This window comes from Lithobates pipiens, unplaced genomic scaffold (assembly GCF_037356315.1).
Source record: "Lithobates pipiens isolate NorthernLeopardFrog02 unplaced genomic scaffold, aLitPip1_a1.2 Scaffold_18, whole genome shotgun sequence".
Taxonomy (NCBI): Eukaryota; Metazoa; Chordata; class Amphibia; order Anura; family Ranidae; genus Lithobates; species Lithobates pipiens.
Window position 1 is genome coordinate 280,518,189 of NW_027507758.1, and position 26,832 is coordinate 280,545,020.

The following is a 26,832-nucleotide window of genomic DNA, read 5'->3' on the forward strand; positions in this document are numbered from 1 at the left end:
TGGAGCACCCAGGCCAATTCTGACATTTCTCTCCTACATGTAAAACTCATCATTTATTTGCTAGAAAATTACATAGAACCCCAAAACATTATATATGTTTTTTTAGCAAAGACCCTAGAGAATACAATGGTGATCGTTGCAACTTTTTATCACGAATGGTATTTGCGCAGCAATTTTTCAAATGCGTTTTTTTGGAAAAAAACTGTTTTGTGCTTAAAACAAAACAAAACAGTAAAGTTAGCCCAATGTTTTTGCATAATGTGAAAGATGAAGTTACGCCGAGTAAATAGATACCTAACATGTCACTCTTCAAAATTGCACATGCTTGTGGAATGACGCCAAACGTCGCTACTTAAAAATCCCCATAGGCGACGCTTTAAAATTTTTTACTGGTTACATGTTTTGAGTTACAGAGGAGGTCTAGGGCCAAAATGATTGCTCTCGCTGTAACGTTTGCAGCGATACCTCACATGTGTGGTTTGAACACCGTTTTCATATGTGGGCGGGACTTACGTATGTGTTCGCTTCTGCATGCGAGCACATGGGGACAGGAGTGCTTTAATTTATTTATTTTTTTATTGTTCATTTTACTTTATTTATTTTAGTTTGACATTTTTTCCCCCAAAAATAAATTTTTTGATCACTTTTATTCCTATTACAAGGAATGTAAACATCGCTTGTAATAGGAATATGGCATGAAAGGTCCTCTTTACAGTGAGATATGGGGTCAATAAGACCCCGCATCTCACCTCTAGGCTGGGAAGCCTGAAATAAAAAAAATAAAATAAAAAAAATGGCAGAGTATTGGAAGGGTATTGCAGAGTATTGGCAGAGTATTGCAGGCTATTGCAGATTATTGCTGGGTATTGCAGGGTATTGCAGAGTATTGCAGAGTATTGGCAGGGTATTGGGTATTACAGGGTATTGCAGAGTATTACAGATTTTTGCTGGGTATTGCAGAGTATTGGCAGGGTATTGCAGAGTATTGGCAGGGTATTGCAGAGTATTGGCAGGGTATTGGGTATTGCAGAGTATTGCAGGGTATTGGGTATTGCAGAGTATTGCAGGGTATTGCAGAGTATTGGCAGGGAATTGAGGGGTTAATTTTCGATGAGCAGCACTGTGGGCACTGCAGATCCAGCCCACAGTGCTGCTGACACCGATCTCTTCCCCCTCCGCTGTACCTATCGGTACAGAGAGGGGAGGGAGGAACCGGCGTCCCATCATTTGACGGAGCGATCACATGGTACACGGCCACGATGAGCATCCGTTTTACCGTGATCCGTGATGCACCGGGTCCTGTGGACCCCGCGGTCACGGATGCTCTTGAGTGCACGCCCCAGGGGGTGTGCGAGAGTGGAATTCTGGGAGGACGTCATATGACGGCCTCTCAGAGTTAAACAACCGCCCTGTAGCCATCATTCGGCTATGGGCCGGTTGTTAAGTGGTTAAAGCAGTAGTAAAGTAATTTTTTTTACTTTTACCTACCGGTAAGCCTATAATAAGGCTTGCCTGCAGGTTTTTAGCGGGACTGCAACATTGCGGCGGATCCACACTTTCACTTTTTTGGGACCATTCACATATATACAGTGATGAGAGCAGAAAATAGCCACTGACTACTGTATAAATGTCACTGGCAGGGAAGGGGTTAACATTAGGGGGCGATCAAGGGGTTAACTGTGTTTCCTTTGAGTGTTTCTAACTGTGGGGGGGGTGGGCTTACTGGGACATGACAGAGGACCACTGGGAACAGTTGGTCCCTGTAATGTCACCTGTCAGAACGAGGAAATGCCTTGTTTACATAGGCATCTCCCCATTCTGCCTGTGTATAAGGCAATCGCAGGCCACCAGAAAACATCGAATCCCCCTGATCCGTGGGCATGCAAGTGGTCCTACAGCGGTTAAAGGATGAGTTCACTTTTGGAACGTGTTACGTGTTCCACTCATATTTAGGGTGGAACATGTAACATGCTCCAGCTCCTGCCTCCCCTCCCCTGATCCCCCTTGCCCGTGACAGTGGGCGGGAATCTTCTACCTGTACCCGCTCTCAGAATTTAAAAAAAGTGCAGCCATGCAGAGCTTCGCTCACATGGGTGCATCATCCATTTACAGAGTCCTGTAAATGAATAAACTACGTCTACCGGCTTGTATTTCTCAATGAGCTGCAAGGGTGCTGGTGAACATCCTCTTCCTTCATTGATTCTTTCTGCCATACAGTAACTGTCTGCCTTTAAGAGGTACTGACAGACAGCTGTATTGAGTGTCTGCAGGAGCCTGGCATTGCACCCACTATCTGCTGATTGTAGGTACCGTGCCTTAAAAGCTACAGAGTAAAAAAAAACACATTCATGCTCATATGTTTGCTATATCATATATTTAAAGTGATATTAAGTTTTTTTTTTAAATTAACATGTTCTACTTACCTGTTTTGTGCAAATGGTTTTTCACAGAGCAGCACCCATCCTCTACTTCTCAGGTCCCCCCGCCCCCCCAGTGCTCCTGGCTCCTCTGCTTTGACCAGTGCAGCCCTGATCCTCTACTTCTCAGGTCCATCCCCCTCCCCCCCCCCCCAGTGCTCCTGACTCCTCCGCTTTGACCAGTTGCTATGGGGGGAACTGGTGCATGCTCGCTCCCAAGCCCTGCTCTATGTGTCCATAAGACACATAGCACCGCGTCTCGGCCTTGCCCCCTGCTCTCTCCTCATTAGCTCCCATTGGCTCAGCCAATGGCCCCCACTTCTGTCTCAGCCAATGAGGAGAGGGAGTCCCAGGACAGCTGAGTCTCTCACGCACTTAGCTGAATTGAGAGGGAACTTAGGTGAGTATTGGGGAGCTGTGGAAGGAGCGGCACACAAAAGTTTTTTTTTACCTTGATGCATAGAATTCATCAAGGTAAAAAACCTTCAGCCTATACAATCACTTTCATTTATGTATTCAAAAGGTATTAACTATAATTGGGAGAGGTTGTGAGACCATTGTTCCCATTTTCTCAGGATTTACAACTTTTACATATCTGAGCTGTCACACTGAGAGAAGTATGGCAAAAGCTATTTTGATCATACTTCTCTTCTGAATCACAGGAGTGCACTTACTTTTGCATTTCTGTTACCCAGAATCAGCCAACTGTAGACTAAAACCCGGTGTCAACTAATGTCCACAGACCCACTCCAAGTTCTGGAAGGATCCCGACCATGATTCACAGCTAGCTCCTGCTCTCTGCGCTTGGCTGAGAGCTGAAGCTAGCTGCGCCTGCCCCATCACCATCCCAGCCCTCCAATAAGTGCTGGAGAGGCAAAGTCACCACTCTCTGCTCAAAGCTGACCAATAAATGAGCGATCAGTGTTCTTGTGATTACTCAGTTCTCTGACTTAGAGCCACAGGAGGACAGTTTCTCATCAGACCTATGCTACAGCATTCGAGTGAGTACAGTGCCTTGAAAAAGTATTCACACCCTTTGACATTTTCCACATTTTGTCATGTTACAACCAAAAACGTAAATGTATTTTATTGGGATTTTATGTGATAGACCAACACAAAGTGGCAATCACCTGGGACCTGTCACAATCATCTGGGACCTGTCACGTGTCCCAGATGATTGACAAGAGGGAGGGGTCAGAGCTGAGCTCTTCCTGTGTTGAGGGGAAGTGATGTCACAAGCCCAGGCACTGAAGGATGCAGACTACAAGGGACCCCCCTAGCAACAGCCATTTAGAGGTGAGTAAAAAAAAACATTTTCTAGCAACATTCATGTTTTTTTTTTTTGTTTTTTTTTAGTGCAACTCCACTTTAAGTAAGTAACTCAAAGAGTATTGAAGGTACTCTGAACCAGTTCTAACTGCAGAGTGCACAGCAGTCGTTCCCCCCTTCCCATTTAACTAACTAGTGGTCACCCATAAGCCTTTGGTTCTTTGGAGTGTGGATATTCTGGTTTTGTGTCCCACTGCTTATTCTGTTTATTATGTTTTGCTAGGAAAGATTTGGTAAACTGAGTGAATCAGTTCGTTTGAGCTTGTATTGAGCGCACCAGCTCAATCCACTGCAAGTTCTGATTCTCTATCTCAGATCACACAGTAAACAATTATGCATTTAACCCTATGCACCATACAAGTTAGCAAGGCATGCTACCCAACTTATGTCCACAACCTAGGCCTGCTATAGACAAGAAAAGCTTTGAGAGTAATGTCAAACAATTTTCATAGCAACTGTCATCAATTTTCTACTGTAAAGATAAACAGAATATTTAGCCTTTTTAAGGCATTTTCAACAACAAAGTTGCAGTTCTTGATTCTGTAAAGCTTATCTGGCAGTGATGGATTATTTAGCTGGTTGCTAGTTGAGACCCTTTATTTTAGTAGGTTGTTATTGATTCCTTTGTACATACACCACTTACAAAATGTCATTACGCCTGAAAGCCCTAGTGCTAATGTCGTTGCATTTAGAAGGTGAGAACAGTAACGTTTGTGAAAATAGCTTTCAGGAAGGAAATAAAACACACTTGCTCTTCTATGAAGTGTTGAATGAAAGAGCGTATGAAAAGGCTTTCCAGTATGACAGTTGGCATTTATTACTATGGAGCCAATGGAAAAGATTAAGGATGAATTTTACCCCTTCATGACCAGAGCATTTTTTGCTATTCAGCACTGAGCTGGCAATTGCGTGGTCATGCAACACTGTAAACAAATTACATTTTTATCATTTTTTTCACACAAGCAGAGCTTTATTTTGATGGTATTTGATCACCACTGTTTTATTTTTTATTTTTTGTGATATAAATTAAAAAAACAGAAATGAAAGATTTTTTTTGTCTACTTTCTCCTTTAAAACATACGCAATAAAAAAAAAATCTAATTTCTTCATAAATTTAGACCAAAGTGAATTCTGCTACATCTTTGGCAAAAAAGTGCTAATACTGTACACTGTCACTGTACTAATGACACCTTCTGGGAAGGGGGTTAACATCTAGGGGCAATTAAAGCATTAACTGTGTGCCTCACAATGTGTGTAATATGTGCTACTTTTAGTTTACTATCTGTCTGTTTTTTAGAAGCAGACATATCATTACATTGTACCCTGTACACAGAGGGCAGAGTTCTGTGTTTTTGTAAACACAGAACTCTGTGTGTGATTGGCCACAGTCGATCAGCTGACTTCAGCCAAAATCATTATCTAAAATAAGCTGTCAAACTTATGCTGTGACCAATCACAGCAGGGAGTGCACGCATGCACGCCCCAAACCTGGGAGCAAGGTTGCAAACGCTGTAAAAAATACTCAAAGTCATGGGCACTATTGCGAGCTAAGTATGCATCTGAGAAGAGGGTTGCTAGGGTAGCTTAGTCCAGTGAGAATGGGAGGGGGGTGAACGAAAAGGATAGGTGCACTGTGTTTGAAAGTGCACCTATCCTTTAAAAATATGTTATGGTAGTTTTAAATTTGTGTTTAGGGACAGTGCCTTGCTTGAATGTAAAACTCCAAAACCAGTCAGAGGTCTCTTGCAGACTGAAACAGGTTTTTCTATACAATTGCTCTGTATGTGGCTTCATCCATCTTGCTATTAATCTTGATTATTTTCCCAGCTATTGCTGATGAAAAGCATCGCCATCAACACATTTTTCATCTTCCAAATGCCTGTTTGAAAACTCCAAACAAACTTCAAACAGTATGTGCTTTTTTTCCAGCAGTGGCTTTCCTTTCCTCCATATATCCTAACATTGAGTTGTATACAGGATACAGTATAGTTGTCTCATTGATGATTAATCCTTCAGAGTTACTGTTGGCCTCACATCTTCTCTAATGTCTTTCTTATCAAGTCACTGAGTTTTGGTGGACAGCCATCTATAAGCATATAAGATTATAGATTTAATAGGCAATGTTCATAAAGAGAGATTGGGATTTGTATTTCTCTAGGACATGATCCTGAACATGATTTGATAGACTTGTTTTTCATGCAATTTTTAGGCCTTATGCACACTGGGGTTAACTCTTGCTTCATGAGATCCTGGTGTTTTGGTGTGGGTGGAAGGCACGAGTGCATTGTCCAGCATCACTGCTGGCAGCCTGTAAAACTCTGAAAGCTGCTACCACTGGATGGGGCTGGATGGTGCATCGGGTGGTACTAATGTGTAGGGCAGTATACCCCCATGGACGAATTCTAAAAGTGCAAGAAGTCTGCATTCTGAGCAATTGCCTCTGGACGCATACTGCCCTAAATGTTAGTTTTACTCAGTTCATCATCCAGCGGTAACAGCTTACACCCTCTCATAGAGCTTTACAGGCTGCCATCAGTGGGGCAGGACAGTATGACTGCCCCTTCCTTCTGCACCAAAACACCAGGATTTAATGTACTGAGGATAAATGTCCAGTGTACATGAAGAATGTGTTGTCTATCAAACTATAGGGCCTTCCAGAAATGGGTGTATATATTTTCACATCATGTGTCATCTTGATTGCCCACAGATTCATCTCAACTAATTATGTGGCTTCTAAAGGCAAATGACTGAACTACAGCTTGCTGTATTGAAGAGTTCAGCAGCAAAGCACATAAATATATCCAACTAAGGCATTTTATTATTTATAAATAAAGTGGAAACCTAAGTAGACTGTTTCCTTCTTTGAAATTAGAGACTATTTTGTGTTGATGAGTAACATAAAGCCCCAGCTAAATTAAAGTGGTAGTAAACCCGCTGAATTGTTTTTTTTTTATGACCTGCAAGGGAAAAGGCATAATGAGCTAGTAAGCACCGCATACTAGCTCATTATGAAATACTTGCCTTAGAACGAGGCCCCCGATATCTACAATGATCCACGCCGAGGGAGCTGACATGTTCCCTCTGTGTGTCTTCTGGGTATTGCGGCTCCGGCGCTGTGAGTGGTCGGAGCCGCAATATCGTCACTCCCGCACATGCGCGCAGGAGATTTCTTTCTGCCAAAATCCGGCTTACCTGTAGGTAAAAGTTTAAAAAAACAGTATACAATCGCTTTAATGTAATTTATAAACAGCTTGTATGTCCGTAAGGGGATTAGGTGCATCCAAACTTATATAAACATACTGCCATAGTGAATTGAAAATTCCAAAACGTACCAAATAAACAAATACTTCTATTTATCCTGCAATGTTTAAAAACAATTAAAAGATCACCCATGACACAAATAAACATATCAGATAATATTATATTATATTATATAAACCTGTGCCCAGACTATGCAGGCTAACATAAATTCAGAACAAACAGTAAAAGCACTCTGAAACATGCCATTACTTACCTATGTAGCTATAGGAATAATGGAAAAATGTGTCTTCAAGGATCATAACAGAGGCACTGATATCTGAGATGGTTAGGGTTCATTGGAACTATGTGTGGTGACCTGCATTTTCCTGCACTTGATATACACTAGAACACTTAGAAAACAATTATTTCTATGTGTCTCATGCATGCTACAACACTGGTCTACACTTTTCTGCAGCACAATGAATGGCACTTCACGTCACCACACTGCAGTGCAACGCATAGTACTGCTGTGTGGAGACATGTATGAAGTGCCATAAAGTTAAAGAAAAAAGAATGAAAAAGTAAGCAGTCCGATGTGCTGAAACCCAAATTGCACAACTCCCTGCTGTAGTTCACACTGACAGCTGCCCGTGTTTTACTGTGCAGGCTAGTTTGAACAGTCTACTTTTCTGTAGAGAGCAGACTCATGGCAGCCTACCAGCCTACCAATGTTAACATACAACAGGTGTTTCTAAGTTGTATTTTGAGGATCTTAGAGAATAAATTACTTTACAGGTCAACTGACTAGCTGCTTATGAATATGTATATACTTTATTGTGCATAGTCTGAGCATTAGTGCACTTTAAAATAATCTTCCCTTGTCACACAATAATGTTACTTGTTTCTCTTATAAATAATTTTTTGCCTCCAGTTTAGCCTCCAATCTGGTGCAGATAAACCAATCAGCTTCCAGGTATAGGTAAACAAGCTGAAGTTAGAAGCTGATTGGATACCATGCATAGCTGCACCAGATTCTGAGTGCTCTGGTTTTAGTAAATCCCCCCTTTTGCTCGCTCAGTGCAGATAATCACTGTGCTGGTTATAATACATGATGTTCTTCTAGCCAGTAATAGTTGAACTATGCCATTATGAGGAGTAAAGACCATTTATACATTTTAATAATACCAATGACAGTTGAATTTCCGAAAACGGAAGAAATCGACAACTTGGTGTCCTTTACAAATTCTCCAATGAAGAGACTTCCTAATGTATAAAATCCATAATGAAACAAAAGTGTTTTGCATGGCAGAACTCCCATAAATTAGGAGCCGCTGAAAAGGGCAAGTGGGTGTTTTAGGCCTCTTTCACATGGCCGATCCGTTCAGGTCTGCCTGTCAGTCTTTCAGGCGGACCTGAACGGATGCTCCATAGAGGTCTATGGAGCGTCGGATGTCAGCGGTGACATCCGACTCGCTCCGATCTGAAAAAGTGTGACAGAGCAAAAACCTACTTTTCCATCCGTCATTGGATCTGATCGGGTGACGACGGACACTGCAGTCCGTCGTCATCCGATCTCCCATAGGGGAGAGCGGCGCCCTGACAGGTCCATCCCTGCACAGTGTGTAGAGACGGACCTGTCATCTTCCTGCTCAGCCGGGATCGACGGAGCGATCCCCAATGAGCAAGCGGATATCCACGGGGCGGATCATCACTGATCCGCCCCGTGTGAAAGGACCCTTAGTCTTTCATACTGCTTCTCTAATAAAGTAATAATATTTAAAAAAAATCACTCATGGTTTTTGTACAATATTGGAATAACATAATGTATGTTACGTTAATATAAGTCAGTGTATCCTGTAGTCTGGAAGGCGGAGTAGGTGACAGACCACACAACTGTAGGTATAGAGCGCCTTATTACCAAGTTTAGACATTCATAATACACATGCAGGCTGCTGAGTATATCATAACTGGAGCAGGAACTGTAATTATTTTATAGAGAGACCACCAGACCAGAGGTAAAAACACCACATATTCCCCTCATAGTACAAAAGATTCTTTTTACTCAGTATTAAAATATCTAGGCAACAACGTAAGGTATTAAATCACAAAACTGTGCTTAATTACATCAAATTGGCCCACATAGGAGGCCTTCTGATTCTCTGAACAAGTCCAGGCAGTTCAGGTTCCCGGTCTGGTTTGGTTGTTAGCCGTGGCAATAGGAAAATGTATTTTGTCAAATGCAACGTCTCAAAAATTCAGCGTAAAGAAAGCAAGACAACTGCCATTCCATCAGATGGTTCATAAGTATAATGTCCTCTTTTACTTGTCACTCTAAAGTGGACCATACTGCTGAACCAGACACATTTTCAATGTATGGGCAGACTGGTTGTACACAATCTTTCAATCAACCTGTGTACAAGCAGCCTGTCGGGTTTTTCCCGAACGATCAAGCCGCCAGCTATAACTGACAATGCAGATTGTTGTATCTGTCTCTGACTCTTTGGTCTGGTATGGATTTTGAGGGGAACCCCACGTCAAAATAAGGGGGGCAGGGGGCTTATCGGAATCTGGAAGCCTCCTTTAACAAGGAGGCCCCCAGATTCCACCCCCCTATGTGAATGAGTATGGGGTAAATTGTACCCCCATTCATTCACCCATAAAAGTGTCAAAAATAAAAAGAGTACACAGGTTTTTGCCAAAGTCCATTATTAAAGATGAAGAATGTCCTCCGTCATAGCTTCAATGTGTCTTTTCTCCAGGGATGTTTCTTCTCCCTCCGCTATCTTCTTCCTCTTATTCTTCCTCTGGTTCTCCTCCCTCTGCTGTCTTCTTCCTCTGGTTCGTCTGCTGGTTCTTCTCCCCCTGCTGATGTATTCTCCCGACGCTAGCTCCCGCTGTTGTGTTAGCCCCAGTGTGTGCCAATTCTTATATAGCCATGGGACGTGGCCATCCGGTGATCCGGTGACGTCATTCAGAGACCTTGTCCCCTTGTGACGTCACCACCCCATCATGTTTCAACAAAACATCTGCTACTAGAATTACATTTCTCTTAATAGTTTTCAACAGATAACAGATAAGGTGGCCCAGGGGAACTAGTGTCTGACAATGGAGAACAATTTGTTTTATCTGATTTTGAATCCTTTCTGATAGAGAGCAAAATAGTGCACAGAAAATCCTCAGTTTTTTAGCCCTAAGCAAATAGAGATTGAGAGATTTAAAAGAAACTGTAACAAAGCCCTTCAGAATAAAAATCTTACAGGGAAATCCTGGAAACATTTTACTACAGAGCTGGACAGCCCATAGATCAGGGTAGGCAACCTTAAGGATGGATTCACGCTGCCGTACGGAGCGGCTCAAAGCAGGGATCCAGTGCATCCCTATTCACCGTTTGAGGTCCGATTTCAGTCCAAAATTTTGCCTAAATTTGGAGCTACAACAGACCAGAAGACACACAGGACTCCTGTACAATTTGCTCTGGAGCCGCTCTGGAGATGTGTGAACTGGCTCCATTGAGAGCCGGTCACAATCTCCTGACATGCGAATTAGATGGGGGGGAAACCAAGCCTAAGGCCTCATGCACACTAGACAGTATAAAAACACCAGTAGTATTAGCTGTAGAAAGATGTAGAATGAGTTTTGCAGTAGAACTTTTTACTATACTAAACTTTAAACTATACTCCCACAAAAGCTTATGGCTCATAAGTGCATAATAGCCACGTTTTTCAGCATTTTTTCAGATTTTTCAGCGTTAGATTGTTTTTACAGCTGAAAAACTCCTCTTCAAACCCAAGTGTAGCCTGCTGCACTTGTGAATGAGCCCTTAGTTGCATTTGGCAGTGGCACCCTTAATGCTCTTACACATGTAAAGTTGGGGGGGTAAAACCCCCTATAAGGCTGCTTTCACACTGATGTGCTGAAGTTTACCTGCACCACGGGTGCAGCGCAGTGCATCTGCGACCTTCCTGGGTTAGCTGTGCTTTTCCATAGACTTCTATTATATCCTGCAGGTGTAGTGCGCTTTCAGAAACTGCACCAAACCTGCAGGATGTAATCAAAGTCTTTGGCTAAGTGCAGGAAAGCTGCAGGTACATTGTACTGCACCAGCTGTGTAGGTAAACAGCAGCGCATCAGTGTGAAAGCAGCCCTATACTCTTATGCCCAGCATACTGCTTCACACTGACCTGAAGATCTCTTCTTACCTGCTGCTGGCACCACTCTGGAGATAAGAGGTGGAGTGCAGTTGGTATCACTTCACATGGAACAGGAGCCGGCACTACAGAGGAAGCATCGTCTTATGGGGCTCTTGCTCCCTACAACAGCTGAAACTTCACAAGTAGTCCCTTTGCATTGCACTCTGTGGCAGGTCAGCAAGTCCAGACAGTGATCTACCAGTCACATGTCCACAATATACTGGTTGCTGACCCCCCTGCCATAGATGATTTGATTTTCTTTCTTTCCAACATGGGTGGAAGGAAAGAAAAGTGCTTGATTCCCCCATCAACACTTCTTTTGGTTCAGTGCATTGCGTTTTTTTGCCCTATGTACTTCAATGGGAGCACATGGAAAGCTTACGTAAAATGCATGTACACGCATTTATTTGTGAATTATTGGTAGTTTTGTGTGTATAATCCATTCCTACAAGCACAAAAAAAAGCATGAAAATGCATGTAAAAAGGCACTGAAAAACACATTATTCTGCAGCAGCAAGCTTGTAGTAATTCCATCACACAATCTTTCTCAGTGCTTCTGTTTAGCATTGTCTGGCAATGCTACAGAACTGATCTTTTTCCCCCAGGGTTTGGAGTGCAAAGCAAAACGGCACCTTTGAATCCACACTGAAGGACGCAGGTTTGCTGTGCCTCAGTCTCGATTAAAGGACTCGACCACAGATGGCCCTGTGCAGCCCAATGGTTTTTGTTGAATTAGAAGGTTTATTAGAGGAAGGAACTGATGTGAATGGTTTTCTGCTGTACATCGATGTGTGATTTCTCAGTGCCATAAAAATAAATAGTGCTATTTTTCCATATAATATTTTAAGTACAGTGATTTTTTTATTTATTTTCTTGATTCGGTAAGGATTTAAAAAAATAAACAGCAAAGCATGGCATACATAGGCAGCAAACATAGCAATGAAAACAAAACCTATTCTGTACAGTGCAGGTGTTCCACATTTTGCCCGTCTGGCTTCCCAGGTTTGATTATATATTAACTAGATAAATGATTCTTTAGTATGTATTCAAATGCATTTAGGAAAGCTAATTACTGTATAATTTTCTTTTTTGATACAAAGACATGGCATAGAAAAATAGGGCTGTTTTAGGTTTAAAAATCTCCCTTTTACTTGCATATCTGTAGGTGTTCCTACGGTAATTTTATATTACATAGATTAACGGTAGTAATAATCTGCAGCTGGATATATGAGTCACAGACAGACACTGTCAAGTATATAATCAGGCATGTGTGTGCCAGAGTGCTTGTGCATCTCTTGATAAATTATTCTGCCAGTCTATTTATTAACAGCAGGTTTTTCATTTTGTACACAGCTATATAACAAATGTAATCTCTCTCCCTGCCAATGCTTATCAGTCATTTCTGCTGCTCGGCTGATTCTTCAAGATTGCAGGTTCCTGTACAATCCTGTATGCCGCATTCAGGACTTTGATTAAAATAGTAAAATCAAGCTTGTGCAAAATCGCAGTGCATGCAGATTACAAAAAATATTAAATGTAAACTAACATAACCTTAAATTGGTTCTAAAGTTTTTTTTACGTTAATGCATCCTTTGCATTAAGGTAAAAAAACTTTTAGTAGCAGCTCCCCCACAAGCTGAGTCCATTCTTCATCCAGCGCTGTCCCTTTTGCAGCAGCTCTTCTCTTCCTAGTCTCTAATGCCCTGTACACACGACCGGTTTTCCCGTCGGAATAAACTTATAATAAAAGGTTTTTCCGACGGAGTTCCGCTGAAACTGTCCCATCGTCAAGAATACGGTGACGTACGACGGGACTAGAAAAAGGAAGTTCAATAGCCAATAGCTTCCGTCTCGTACTTGCTTCAGAGCATGCGTTGTTTTTTTGGTCAGTTGGAACAGCATACAGACAAGTGGTTTTCCCAATAGGAATTGGTTCCGTCGGAAATATTTAGAACATGTTATATTTCTAGGTCAGTCAGAATTTTCGGAAAAAATTCAGACGAGGCATACACACGATTGGAATATACGATGATAAACTTCCATCAGACTTTTTCTGTCGGACATTCCGCTCGTGTGTACGCGGCATTAGTTTAGCCATTGGCTCCTGCTGCTATCAGTTAAATTCTGTGAGGAAGAAGCAGAAGGAGGCACTTTTAATCATTTATGTAAAACCCTTGTCCAAAAAGGAAATAAAAAATGTTTCCTGTAACTGCTTAAAAAGTGCTAGCTGGAAATCAGCATTAATTTATTAGTCAAGTCCGCTTAAATCTACTAGTTTATCTAACACTACTCTCATCTCAGCTAAACTGTACTGCTGTCTGAGGGTGTCTCCGTTGCTCCTCCAACCTGAGTGGAGACATCCTAAGACAGGAAGCATGGGCTGGATCACTAGGTGAAAATGAAGGAAACAAAGTCCTAAAAATGAAAACGAATGTAGCGACATTTACAGGTTAGTAAGCTGCAAAATGTTATATTTTTAGTTTTTGGGTTTAATACCTCCTTAAATCTCTATTTATTTAAACTTAGTGATTGTAAACGTTCAGATAAAAATAAAAATGATAAATGCTATACTTGCCTGCTCTGTGCAATGGTTTTCTCGGGTTACCCGCCAGTGCTCTTGGCTTCCCCCCCATTCACCGAGTGCCCCTATAGAAAGTCGCTTGCTATGGGGGGCACTCATGTGCTCTCCCTGAGCCTGCTCTGTGTGTTCACACAGAGTATGGCTCGGCTCCACACCCCTCCCCCTGCTCAGCGTCAATGGCTCCCACTGCTGTGTCTGAGCCAATGGGGAAGGAGAGAGGTACTGCTCTAATGCACATGTCAGCACCAAGAGCGGGCTTAGGGAAATATGGGGGGGGGGGAGCTGCATACTTAAGGTTTTTTACCTTAATGCGGAGAATGCATTTAGGTAAAAAAAAACTTTAGCCTTTAGAACAACCTGAACCTTAGCTGGTGTAAAATGTTTGTAGGATAAGCGCTGAAGTGCCTGCAAGCACCTGTGCTAGTCTTCAGACCATCACGGTGTTCCTGTCTATCCCCCTGAATCCTAGGCCCAAATTGTACATGATGCCTCGACTTTTAAGTATAAAAGTGCACATGCGGCTACACTGTAGAAATTTAAGTATTTACTTATTCCTAACAAACAGTGAATACAATTTACAACAATCCCTCACTGACAATTGTACATCTGTGCACTGTCAGCAAGTGCAAAAGTGCATGTCATTGCAGTGTCAACAAGTGGAAAACTGCACGTTGCCACAGTGCTTGTAAGCGCTGAAAAGTGCATAGCTGTGGCGTTGACTAGTGCAGAGAAGCACAGATCTTCAGTGTCTGTGAATACATGTGGGTGGGTCTACTAACTGGGATGTGATTAAGGCCTGATGCCAGCCCATGTGCAGAACTTGGTCATGGGTGCCTTTAATTAATTGCACTTTACAGGATTTGTCAGTAGATTGTGGAGTTTTCATTTTACATAATTATAGGATATACATATAATGTACATATTAACGCATAAATCCCATATAGACATATATGGGCTGGTCGGGTCCATTTATTCCTGTTCCCACCCTAGGATGAATATTCTAGTAATGTATGCCTAAAGACCTTGTTATATTCCATGGAACAGACATCCTGTTGTTTGACCTCAAGTTCTGTGCAGTAATGTGTCAACTACAAGAGTATGGGCATGAAAATTCCAGGATATCAGTTGTACAAATTAAAGGAGAAGTCCAGCCTGAGCTTTTTAGGCTAGGCTTCTCCTCTGGGTCACAGGAGTGCAATTCGTTTTGCACTCCTGTGACCCATTTTCAGCGGTGAGCGGTCTGAAGTCTGTTCTCCCCACTGACGTCACTGCCATCAGTCGAGGCAGCATGTCATCCTGACTTCCCAAGTCTGGATCCGCCATCTACCTTGATTGATGGCAGTCTTATTGTCTCAGCAAGCTGTTGAGACGCTGAAACGCTCCCCACCTCTCCACAGCTTAGCGCTGACAGTCTGCAGCTCTCCTCTCTGGGATCTGTAAAAACTAAGCCATCGGCTATGCTTGGTGGTTCGGTTCTCAGTGCAGAGACGGTGGGGGACATATACAGCATCTGTCTGATGCTGCATCCACATAGGTAAGTATGAATCACAAATAATAAAAAAAAAACATACTTCTCTTTTAAATACCGTTCCAAAAGTTGCAAGTGATATTTAAATTCTTGCTGCAGACTGAAACAGGTTTTTTTTTTTATTTTGTAAGAAGCTCTATTTCTAGATATCAGGTAAAGGTATGTTTTCAGGTGATTTTGAGTTGCTTTAATTTGCCTTTGCATTCATGAGCAGTTGCTTCTCATTGCTTTGAGTTGTTTTTGATTATTATTATTATTTTTATTATTATTATACAGGATTTGTGTGGCGTGAACAATTTGTGCAGCACTTTATAATATAAAGGGTGAGAGTATTGTTACAATACAATAAAATACAAGAGGGTTAAGAGAACGGCAGAAGGTGTTCTTTTGTTTTTGGACCCCGTTTTGTGGCTAGGCTGTGAAAAAATCTCACTTGTGGTATCGTCATAGTCGAGAGAAGTAGCAGAATATGGTTTGGGGTGTCATTCTAAGTAGTAAAAATTAGTATTCTAAATAATGTGTTAAAAATATATTATTAATTGAAAACTTTATGAAAAAAAAATGAATTTTATTCTGCATTTGCCAAAAACCTGTTGCAAAAAAATTAAGTCTTCAAAAGACTCACCATGCCTCTTTGAAAATACCTTGGGGGTGTTTTCTTTCCAAAATGTGGACATTTCTTGTGTATTTTTGCTGTCCAGGTGCACTAGGACCTCCAAAAATGTGATAGGTAGTCAGGAGGTTAAATGTGTAATTTATGTTCCTATAATGCTTAAAGGTGTTCCTTGGATTTTGGGACTATCTATGGCTAGGCTGTGAAAAAGTCTCACAAGTGTGGCATTGCTGTACTCAGGAGGAGTAGCAGAATGTGTTTTGTGGTGTAATTGTTTGTGGTGTAATTCTAAGTATGCCCATGCTGTGTGTTAGAAATATCTTATTATTGACAACTTTATGTAAAAAAAAATACATTTTTCTTTTCATTCCATATTTTCCAAAAACTTGTGGCAAAAAAATAAAGTTGTGTAATTTATGCTCTTTGAAAGCCCAAAGGTGCTCCTTGAATTTTGGGCTCCTCTAAACGGCTAGGCTGTGAAAAGGTCTCACACATGTGGTATCCTCTTACTCAGAAGGAGTAGCTGAATGTGTTTTGGGATGTAATTATAACTATGTCTTTGCTGTGTGTGAGAACTTAAAATGACAACTTTGTGAAAAAAATATATTTTTTATTTAATTTCAACATTTTCAAGAAAATTATGATAAAAAATGACAACGTCGAAAAATTCACCATGCCTCTTACTGAATACCTTGGACTGTCTACTTTCTAAAAAGGGGTCATGTTTGGGTTATTTTTACTGTACTGGCATTTTAGGGCCTGAAGTCAGTCCATCAGGACTGATCAATTTTCAGAAATATATACCATAGTTTGTAGACTCTAACTTTCACACAGACCAAATAATATACATAGATTTGTTTTTGTTTTTCACTGAAGAAATGTAGCAGAATATATTTTAGCCTAGATTTATGAAGAAAGATTATTTACTTGCACGGTTTTATAACAGAAACTTTCTCTTGTACTCTTTATATAGTAACACGAAAGCTCTATCTGTCTTTACAAAAAAATGATATGAATTTAATTTGGGTGCAGTGTTGCATGACTGAGTAATTGTCATTCGAAGTGTGACAATGCTGAAAAGTGTCCTGGAACAGTCTGGTTTTGACGCGGTTAAGTATGATTTGTAAATAGGAATTCCGTGGTAAAATAGATGTTAATAATTCCAGAGTATAACACTATAAAATGTGGAAAAGTCCAAGGGAGATGAATACTAATGTAATGCACGGCATACATAATTTTTAAATGATTATAATAATATTTTTTAATATTATCTCTATAAACTGCTTTTATGTTATATATTGAATTTCATATTTGAATAATTATGTGTATTTGTACTGATTGTCAGGTCATATATGCCTTAAACACCAGGAATGATGAGCATGAATCAGGAGTACAAGCCATTAAAGAAGCTCACGAAGAAGAAATTCAACAGATTCTTGCTGAAACACGGGAAAAAATATTACAATATAAAAATAAAGTATCGGAAGAAACTGAACTGAAAAGGAAAATCCAAGCACTAGAGGAGTCGCTGGAAGAACATAAAAAGATGAAGCACCAAGCACTAACGGAATTTGAAGTTTACAAACATAGAGTAGAAGATATGCAACTTTGTTCAGAAGCCCAGCATGTTCAGAGAGTTGTGACTATGTCACGGGAGGTGGAGGAAATTAGAAAGCGATTTGAAGAAAGGATAAGAAGTTTCATGCAACTTCAAGTACAGTTTGAAAAAGACAAGCGTGCGGCCCTTGAGGAACTAAGGGCAAGTCATAGAATAGAAATACAAGATCTCCTGAAAGCTCAGCACAACCAACATGCTACTATAAATAAGGGGCAAGAAACACTAGAGGAGATGCATCGATTGCAAGTGGAGGATCTCAACAAAAAGTTGGAAGACCTACGGCTAGAGAGGAAAAAATTACATGAGGATTATGAAGCAAAGCTAAGTAAAGCCCAAGCATTCTATGAACATGAACTAGAGGCACTGAAAAGATCTCAGCTCTTTACTGCAGAGAGCCTACATGTTTGTAAACAGAAAGAAGCAGAACTGAAGAGAGAGTTTCAGAATCAAGAAGCCATTTTACAAAAGAACCTTGGTATCCTTAAAACAGAATTTCAGGTTGTACAGGAGGAAGCTGCGAGCCTAAGGGAAAAGTGCCAAAAACTTCAAGCTTCTCTAAGTTCAGCAGAAAGTAATGTTCAGGTAAGAAATAAAAAAAACAGCATTTACTCTTCTAAATACATGAGTAGCTTGAGGACCAGTTCACACTGACCTGCATTAAAATGGATGAAAAATGCATGTACATTTCCATCCATTTTAGTTGCATTTTAACGCACGCTGATGTCTCTTGACATACATTTTGATGTCTGTTCGCATACATTTTGATGTCCGTTGACACATCGTTATAATATCAGTAGGACACATTGGAAATTATATCCTTCAGTTGATCTGCATTTTACAGCTGCCCTAAAACACAGATCAATACACTGGTGTGAATTGGCCCTAAATATTTATCTATTTAAACTGTACCTTCGCTGGTCTAAAATATTTCTAAGTTAACAACAGTGCTTAAGTGCCTGCAAACACCCGCACTAGTCTTCAGACCAACTCCTATGTCCTTGTCTTTTTGGGACTATGGAGGGGTTCCTTCTCCCCATCATGGGAAGACTTCTGTCTAGGGGTTGTCCTCATGTCTAGAAATTGAGTCCGGGCCCCAGAGCAGTAATTTTCTGTTTTCAGGGGTTCCCACTGTGAGTAGGCCCTTGATTTTAATTAGGTTGGCCATCACCATGGTGCTGTAAGACCTTCATCTATGAGAAGGCTTGAGAACTCTCCTGTGATAGGCAGTAGTGTTGGGCGAACGGTTCGGCCGAACATTGGCTGTTCATCCGTTTGACGAACACCCGAATTGGCAGGGCGTACGACTATTTGTTCGCCCCCCCCCCCCGAATGCCCCACAATGCACTGCGCACCACACAGTACATTCTAAGCCCTGATTGGCTGAAGGAATGAAGGCTTTGCACAATCAGGGCACAGAACACTGTCATGATAACTTAGGCCAATCATGGCTCATTGCTCATAGACCCACTCCACACTATAAAAGGTTCCTTCCCAGAAGAGCCATTTGCAGTGTGATATTGGAGTGGAGATAGATAAAACAGGGCGCTGTTCATTGCTGCTAGCAAGTTAGTGTACTATTGTGATTCTTTTGTAAGTGTAGAGTATCAGTGTAGTTTGAATATAGTGATAGTGCAGTGTCAGGCCGCGTACACACGGGCGGACTGTTCGCTCAACTTTGTCCGCTGAACAGTGTTTCAGCGGACAGTCCGCTCGTGTGTGGGGCTTCAGCGGACAGTTTCAGCGGACAGTTTGACGAACAAAGTTTTTCGGAAATTCCGAAAAACTGTCCGCTGAAACTTTGTTTGAGCGAACAGTCCGCCCGTGTGTAGGCCACTTTCGAAATGAGCAAACTGTTCCCGCTCGGAGGAAAGTCTGCTCATTACGAGCGCGTCTCCAGGTAGGCGGGGCCCGCGAAGGAGACGCCGCGGGCCCCGCCGCCTGGTATGGACTTAAAGGGGAACCCCAACGCCGAAAAAAATCGGCGTGGGGGTCCCCCCCAAGTCCACAACAGACCCTTGTCCGAGCACGCTACCCGGCCGGCCAGGAAAGGGGGGCGAGCGAGCGCGCCCCCCCTCCCAAGCCGTACCAGGCCGCGTGCCCTCAACATGGGGGGGTGCCTTGGGGAAGGGGGGACCGCGCGGCCCCCCCACCCCAAAGCACCTTGTCCCCATATTGATGAGGACAAGGGCCTCTTCCCGACAACCCTGGCCGTTGGTTGTCAGGGTCTGCGGGCGGGGGGCTTATCGGAATCCGGGAGCCCCCTTTAATAAGGGGGCCCCCGGATACCGGCCCCCCACCCTATGTGAATGAGTATGGGGTACAATGTACCCCTACCCATTCACCTGTAAAATAAAAGTACCCAAAAAAAAAACACAACACACGAGATAAAATATTTTATTGCACAGCTCCAGGGGTCTTCCGTCTTCGGGGGTCTTCTCGCCGGACTCCTCCGCTATCTTCGTGTAGCTCTTTTGCTAGCGGAGGAGTCCGGCTTTCTTCCTCCCCGCCGCCGGCCTCTTCTCCCGACTTCGGGGGTCTTGTCCCCCTCTTCGGTTCTTCTGCCGGGCCACCGCGCCTTCTTATAGCTCTTTTGCAGTCGGTGGCCCGGTCTTCTGTCGCCGCCGCCTTCCGTTCTTCTGCCGGGTCACCGCGCCTTCTTATAGCTCTTTTGCAGGCGGTGGCCCGGTCTTCTGTCGCCGCTGTCGCCTTCCGGTCGCCTTCCGTTCTTCTTCTTGTTCTTCTTCTTCTCGAGGAGATGTTGACACGTCGCTCTCTCCGGCCGGAATGGCAGAGCCGCGCTGTGCGGCCACTTATATAGTGACAATGGGGCGGTGTCACATGGTATATGTCACATGGGTTGGTCACATGGTGACCCCGCCCCCTTACGATGTCATAGTCCCCATGTGACATCAACCCATGTGAGGTGTGTACGCGGCCTCAGTGTAGTACGTCACTGCAGTTTTACTGCAGTATATTTAAGTGTGTCAGTGCATTTCTACTTGAGTATATTGTAGCGCATCAGTGCAGTTTTACTGCAGTAGATTGTAGTGCATCGGTGCAGTTTTACTGCAGTATATTGTAGTGCATCAGTGCAGTTTTACTGCAGTATATTGTAGTGCATAAGTGCAGTTTTAGTGCAGTATATTGAAGTATATCAGTGCAGTTTTACTGCAGGATATTTTAGTGTGTCAGTGCAGTTTTACTGCAGCATATTGAAGTGACATTTCTGTCAGTGGCAGTCCTCAAGGTAAAGTGCACCAAACACCACTTTCCATTGATTAAAATGCATCCAATTACACATTTCCACGTCTCTATTACATTTGGCTAATAAGCCCCCCGTCATGTCTGGAAGGCCAACAAGGAGAGGCAGACATTCCCATGCCACTATGAGGGCAGCAGTGTCTGTATCGATAGGCAAAGGTGGACATGATCTGTTCTCAGGCAGGGCACCATTTTCTCTGTTTAGTGATGTTGCCCATGCTATCCAGCCACAGCATGCAGAGGAGGTGGTGGACTGGCTTACTAAACCATCCTCATCCTCCTCATCCTCTATCACCCAAGCAGAGACTAGTGCACAGTTCACTACAGCTGCCAGAAAGGCTTATCCTGCCTTCTTGTCCACAGTTTCTTCTGTCATAGCCCTGGCATCATGCATGGATGAGTCAGCTGAGTTATTTGAACACATTTGCTCCTTGACGATGCACAGGCATTACTTGATTCTGATGTTGGTTTTGACTCTGAGGTTGAGGAAGGTAGGAACCTACAGAGAGGGGAGAATACTGATAAACAACAAATTGGCAGTCATGTTCCCCCCGCCAGAGTGTATTGCCAAGTTGGCTTCAGTGAAGATGAGGATGGTGGGGATTATGATGATAGAGCAGAGAAGGAAAGTGAGGGTAGGGCACAACTCCAATGAGGCAAGATGTCCTCCAGAGGCAGCCATCATGGAAGAGTAGAGAGAAGCCACCCTATTCTATCAGATTGTGGAGCTGTTATTTCCCATCCCACTTCCCACAGCTCAGGGCAGCCGATCCCACTGTTGTAATTTGCAAACTTTGCCTCAAACAGATCAAGGGTGGCAAAAACAGCAGAAATTTGGGTAACACATGCTTGACAAGGCATTTAACATCCCACTTAGCCTATTGGCAAGAGTACTTGAAATCTACACAAAAGGGACGCAATTCTTCTCTCACTTCTCACCTTTCAGGTCTACTCCCGCTATAGCTCATGACGTCTCAGCAGCCTACACTGACAGGGATGATGGTATAGCGAAGGGTGTCACAGGTCCTTGCAGCACATCTGCCAGCAGCACACCACTAGCTGTAGAGTATAGCAGGCAAATGCCTCTATCCCAGTTGCTGCAGCTGGAAAAAAATACAGTCACAGCCACCCACGTGCCCAGCATCTAATTCCAGCTTGTCCAAGCTGCTGGCTTTACAACTCCCGCCTTTCCCTCTGGTGGATTCTGCTACTTCAGTAAATTTCCAGAATGTGCTATTTCTTTGCACGTAAGGCCATTCCAGCTCTGTACCATCATGTGGAAGGCAATGTTGTGGCAACATTGGGTAAGCAGTCAGCTGAAAGGTCCACCTTACTGCTGACTCGTGGTCCAACAAACATGGTCAGGGACGCTATATTTTGTTCACAGAACACTGGATAACTCTGCTTGCAACTAGGGAGGATGCAGGACAGGGCTCAGCCATGTCTTCATACAGCTGGTGGTGATAAGGTGAGGTTTGTCAGCTCCGCCCCTTCCTCCTCCTCCATGCCCTCCTCTGCTGAATTGTGCTATGAACCACCAGTATCCCCTAAGCATTCAAGGGGTTATTCAATGAGTCAGGCTAAAAGATGCCATGCAGTGGTTCAGCTGGTCTGTCTATGGGATAGGAGCCACACCGGAGCAGAGAGCTCTGCAGGGGCAGGCCCAGAGGTGGTTCATGCCATGTCAGCTTGAGTCAGGAATGGTGGTATGCGATAATGGCACTAACCTCCTGTCTGCCCTTCCACAAGGAAAGTCAACACACGTGCCATGCTTGGCATGTCTTCAATTTGGTGGTGCAGCATTTTTTAAAAAGGTACCCAGGGTTGCAAGATCTTCTGAAGCAGGCCAGAAGAGTCTGTAGCCATTTTAGTGCTTGGTTGGCTGAAATTCACCGGGGATTCCACCTGCCCATAAATCGCCTGATGTGTGATATGCCCACCAGGTGGAACTCAACTTTGGCACTGCTGCAGCAGCTGCACATTTAGCAGAGGGCCATCAGTGAGTGCCTGTGTGGTATGCTTGGCTCTGCTTTTTTTTTTGCCACGACAATAGCTGCTGATAAAGGATGCATGCACTGTATTGTCACCATTTGAGGAAGTGACAAGGATAGTGAGCCGTGAAAATGGATGCATCAGTGACCCAATCCCAAGGGTTCTGGGGACAGACAACCCTCTCAGGGTTTGACATATGTCTTCCTCTGCTTCAATTCCTTCAAAATCCTCCTCCAAGATTGTACTTTTGCTAAATTATTTTAGTCCTCAGCACCCAGGGCTGTTAGCTTCCACATCCCATTGGCAGCGTCTGCATCATATGGTGGGAGATTATTTAGAGACAATAATCTCTAATCTTATTCCGAGTGCACTAAATTGTGGCCTCATCATACAGACTGACTCCCCAAGCCGTTGTTTACACAATAAAAAAAGCTTGCAGGGAAAATTTCATTTTTTGTTCTTTATAGATGCTGCAGCAGGTTCTGTACATGGTACAGATGTGCCACTTTACAGACCGACAGACTAAGGGGAACCCCCAGGCATTATATTTAAACTAATTTAAAAATTGTATTGTTTCACTCTAAGCATTATTAAATCACTGCTCATTTAAGATTTTTTTTTATTTTTTTACTTTTTTGCATTGATACATGTCCCCCAGGCACTACCCGGACCCCATACCCTTTGTATGCCCAATAACTTGCATATAAACCTTCAAATTGGGCAGTTTTGATTTCCAGTTCGGGTCCCATAGACTTTAATCAGGTTCATTGTTCGGCTCCAAACTTTTGCGATGTTTGAAAGTTCTGACACGAACTGAGCAGAGGGTCGTTCGGCCCATCTCTAATAAGGGGGTTAACATGGTCCCTATGATGGATGACATTGAGGAAGTTACTCTCAGCCTCTCCATTGTGTAGTTTGCTTTATAAGGACTACAATATGTGCATTTGGATGTGCTTTATCGCTTGCGTTTTAGGAAGAGACCATCACTGGAGGGGTTTGTGTTTCCTTGGAACAGTAGTCCGCTCCTATTGCAGCCCTACTGCAGACACTCCTAGCGGGAAAGAGCATGTGTTTAAGGTCCTCCAGGGTTTTAATTATCGAGAGTCAGGCCCTCCTTCTGTGACTGATTCACAGCCTCTATAAAAGGTTCTTCAAAAATGTTTTCTGCTCCTGTCATTATTCATGTGATCAGTCTTAGCTCTCTGGCTAAGGTTTCTACCCCTCATTCCATGGCTATGGACACTCCGCTGGATCATGGTGAGTTGTGGGACTTGTATTTCCATGTCATTAATCAGGTACACAGGCCTTGCAGGTTCTTGTAATACCGCAGGGTGTCCTTGTTAAAAGGTCTGCTTTTCTGTGTCACTGCATAAGCGTGGAGTGGTTGTCTCCTGTCTATTTTGGTTGGAGGCACCTCTTGTGCTGTTTTCCCCCTTGTCTCTGCCTTAAGATGGTTCAATTAGGGCAACTCTTTAGGTACTTGACTATGCCCTTAGTGTATAATGCTAGAAAGGTCTGTATCTTGATTATCACATACGAGATTGGATGGCATTCCTAGACATCTCTACTCCTTCTTAAAGCCTGTCTTCTCTGATTCCTGGGGTCAGAAGTTTAAGGCTTTATCCCTTTGTCACCCTTATGCCACGTACAAGCGACCGGACTTTCTGGGAGAAAAGGTCTGACGGTCTTCCCGACAGAGTTCCAACGGACTTTCGACGAAGTTACGACTGACTTCCAACCGAACGGACTTGCCCACACATGAACGGACCAAAGTCCAATCATTTTGAACGTGATGACGTACGACGGGACTAGAAAAGGAAGGTCAATAGCCAGTAGCCAATAGCTGCCCTAGTGTCTTATTTGGTCCGTCGGACCAGCATACAGACGAGCGGTTTTTCCTGATAGAAATGTATTCCGTCGGACAGATTTGAAACATGCTCTATTTCTAGGTCCGTCGAATTTTTGAAGAAAAAAGTCAGATGAAGCCCACACACGATCGTAATATCCGACGGAATGATTCCGCCTGACCTTTTCTTCCGGAAAGTCCGGTCATATCTATGCAGCATTAGACCAGCTGGACTTGCCTTGTGGACCTTATTTCTGATTTTCCCTTAAAAAAAAATTTGAGGCTAGGAAATCTTTGCGTGTTCTCTTTATTGACCATTCTTGTTTTTGGTCTGTTCTCCCCATTTAGATAGTTCTATTACTCCTTCTGTTGGTGTTGCTTGGCTCACAGCTTTTGCAGCGATTCTTGTACAGCTTGATACTCTGTGGGGTTATACAGTGCTTTTTCTGTTTGTCCAAACCTTTCTGCAAGCAGCAGCATATAACCCAACTGTTTTATGATTTCTGAATTCCCATGTCCTTTCAGTAAAAGATTTAGTGGTGAGTTCAAAAATCTTTTTATTGTTGCATCAACGATGGGAAACACTGCAGCCTGCTTTCGATTTAATTAAATGTGTAAGCACCTAGCCTTCCTTATCTCTGGTTGGGAGCACTGAGGCATATAGACACCAGCATGATGGATATGGTGAAACTGTCAGCATTGTAACTGCAGGAGGGCAGATGTGAAATGCAGAGAAAGACACTAAGGAATAAGGATTTTTTTCTCAACAGTATTTCAAAAACACAAGGCATTCTGTGAGTGGTCTAGGAGAGAGCTGGGCAAAAAAACAATGTACTCTGTGAAACTCACAGCTTTCCTGTCTACAGAGGGCTTGAAGCACAGCGAGAGCTTTAGTATCTTGGAAAAGAAAAGTTTTGATTTTTAATGTACTGTGAACTGATTACAGTTGAGCAGGTTTAACATTTGCTTACACATTAGAACTTACAAAAAATCTCTATGCATTTGGGCTTTAAATAAATGGCCTCTATCAGAAATCAGACAGATTTACTGTAATTACTTACCATTTGGAAGGAATACAGAAAAACAAGCTGAAATACTGAGGTGTATTTGGTGGCAGGTTTGATAGATTTATGCAGCTGGAGCATGTTTATTTTTAGGTTTATTTGCTGAGTGATAAATTATGTTACTGCCACTTTATGATTGAGTTTATGATAAGAGATGTAGGATCGCACAACTCTTCCATCATGATTTTATTGTCATGTATATTTAATAAATTTTGCATGTTCCCTTAGGTCCTACAAAAACAGCTGGAAACTGTGAAGCAGGAGGAGATGTCCTTACTAAGCAAACACAAAGAGATGGAAAGCGAGCTAGCAGCTGCTCGGGAACGTCTACAGCAGCAGGCAACAGAACTTGTACTAAAAGCCAGTAGGTGGTTTGTCTAAATATATATATTGGATATACATGATGGAAACTCAACAAAAAACATACATTCATAAAGCATAGTCATTCAGAAAATCCACACAGCACTCTTAGCATTTGGTGGCAATCAGCCATTGGCCCTAATTACCACACATGAAAACTATATGATTTTTTTTTTTTACTTTGTTTTTGTTTATAGTGTCATTGCCACTATGTGTGGTGCAAAACTATAGGTATGCTCAGCTTGCTTAATCCCAGTTTGGGGGCATATAGACTCCATCATGACAGAATACATTGATGCCATCAACAATGGGCTGCAGGATGAGGGCAAACTTGATATCCAGCACATGATATAATCCGTCATTAACCCACTCATCACATTTGGATTTATAGAGGAAAATAAAAGATCACTTAACCCACAGGATAGCTGCCCATAAGGTCAATACGTTTTTAGTGCTTCACAATTTTTTTTTTTTATTGCGGTCTCTGTACCCTTAGCTATTTCCAAGTAGGATCAGTAATCATAGCAGGAAGTAGGAGAAAATGTTCCCAATGGGGGCACAGACAGCACTAAAATATGTTCCACAAAGGTTGGGGTGTTGTGAAATCAAACATGGAAGTGGTCTAACAGGGTATCATTCCAATATGTATACTATTCTAGTTGAATGGGACTTTGAATATACCACTGGTGACCACCAAATATAATAACATCCGACCTATATGAAGGTTAGCAGTTTTATTGAATATAAATAATATTATATCAGCATATTAACACCTATAGTAAGTCTATATTGA

The 26,832-nt window shown here is 42.6% G+C and overlaps 1 protein-coding gene across 6 annotated transcripts in view; it reads left to right on the forward strand.

Annotated features, from left to right (window-relative positions):
- FAM184A (family with sequence similarity 184 member A) overlaps positions 1 to 26,832 on the forward strand; it is a 300,376-nt gene that overhangs the window by 122,218 nt on the left and 151,326 nt on the right. For all 6 annotated transcript variants that reach the window (XM_077487031.1, XM_077487035.1, XM_077487036.1 and 3 more), the window contains exons 3-4: positions 17,244 to 18,098; positions 25,908 to 26,043. In XM_077487031.1, the coding sequence (XP_077343157.1) occupies positions 17,244 to 18,098; positions 25,908 to 26,043 (991 nt within the window). The remainder of the gene's footprint in view (positions 1 to 17,243; positions 18,099 to 25,907; positions 26,044 to 26,832) is intronic.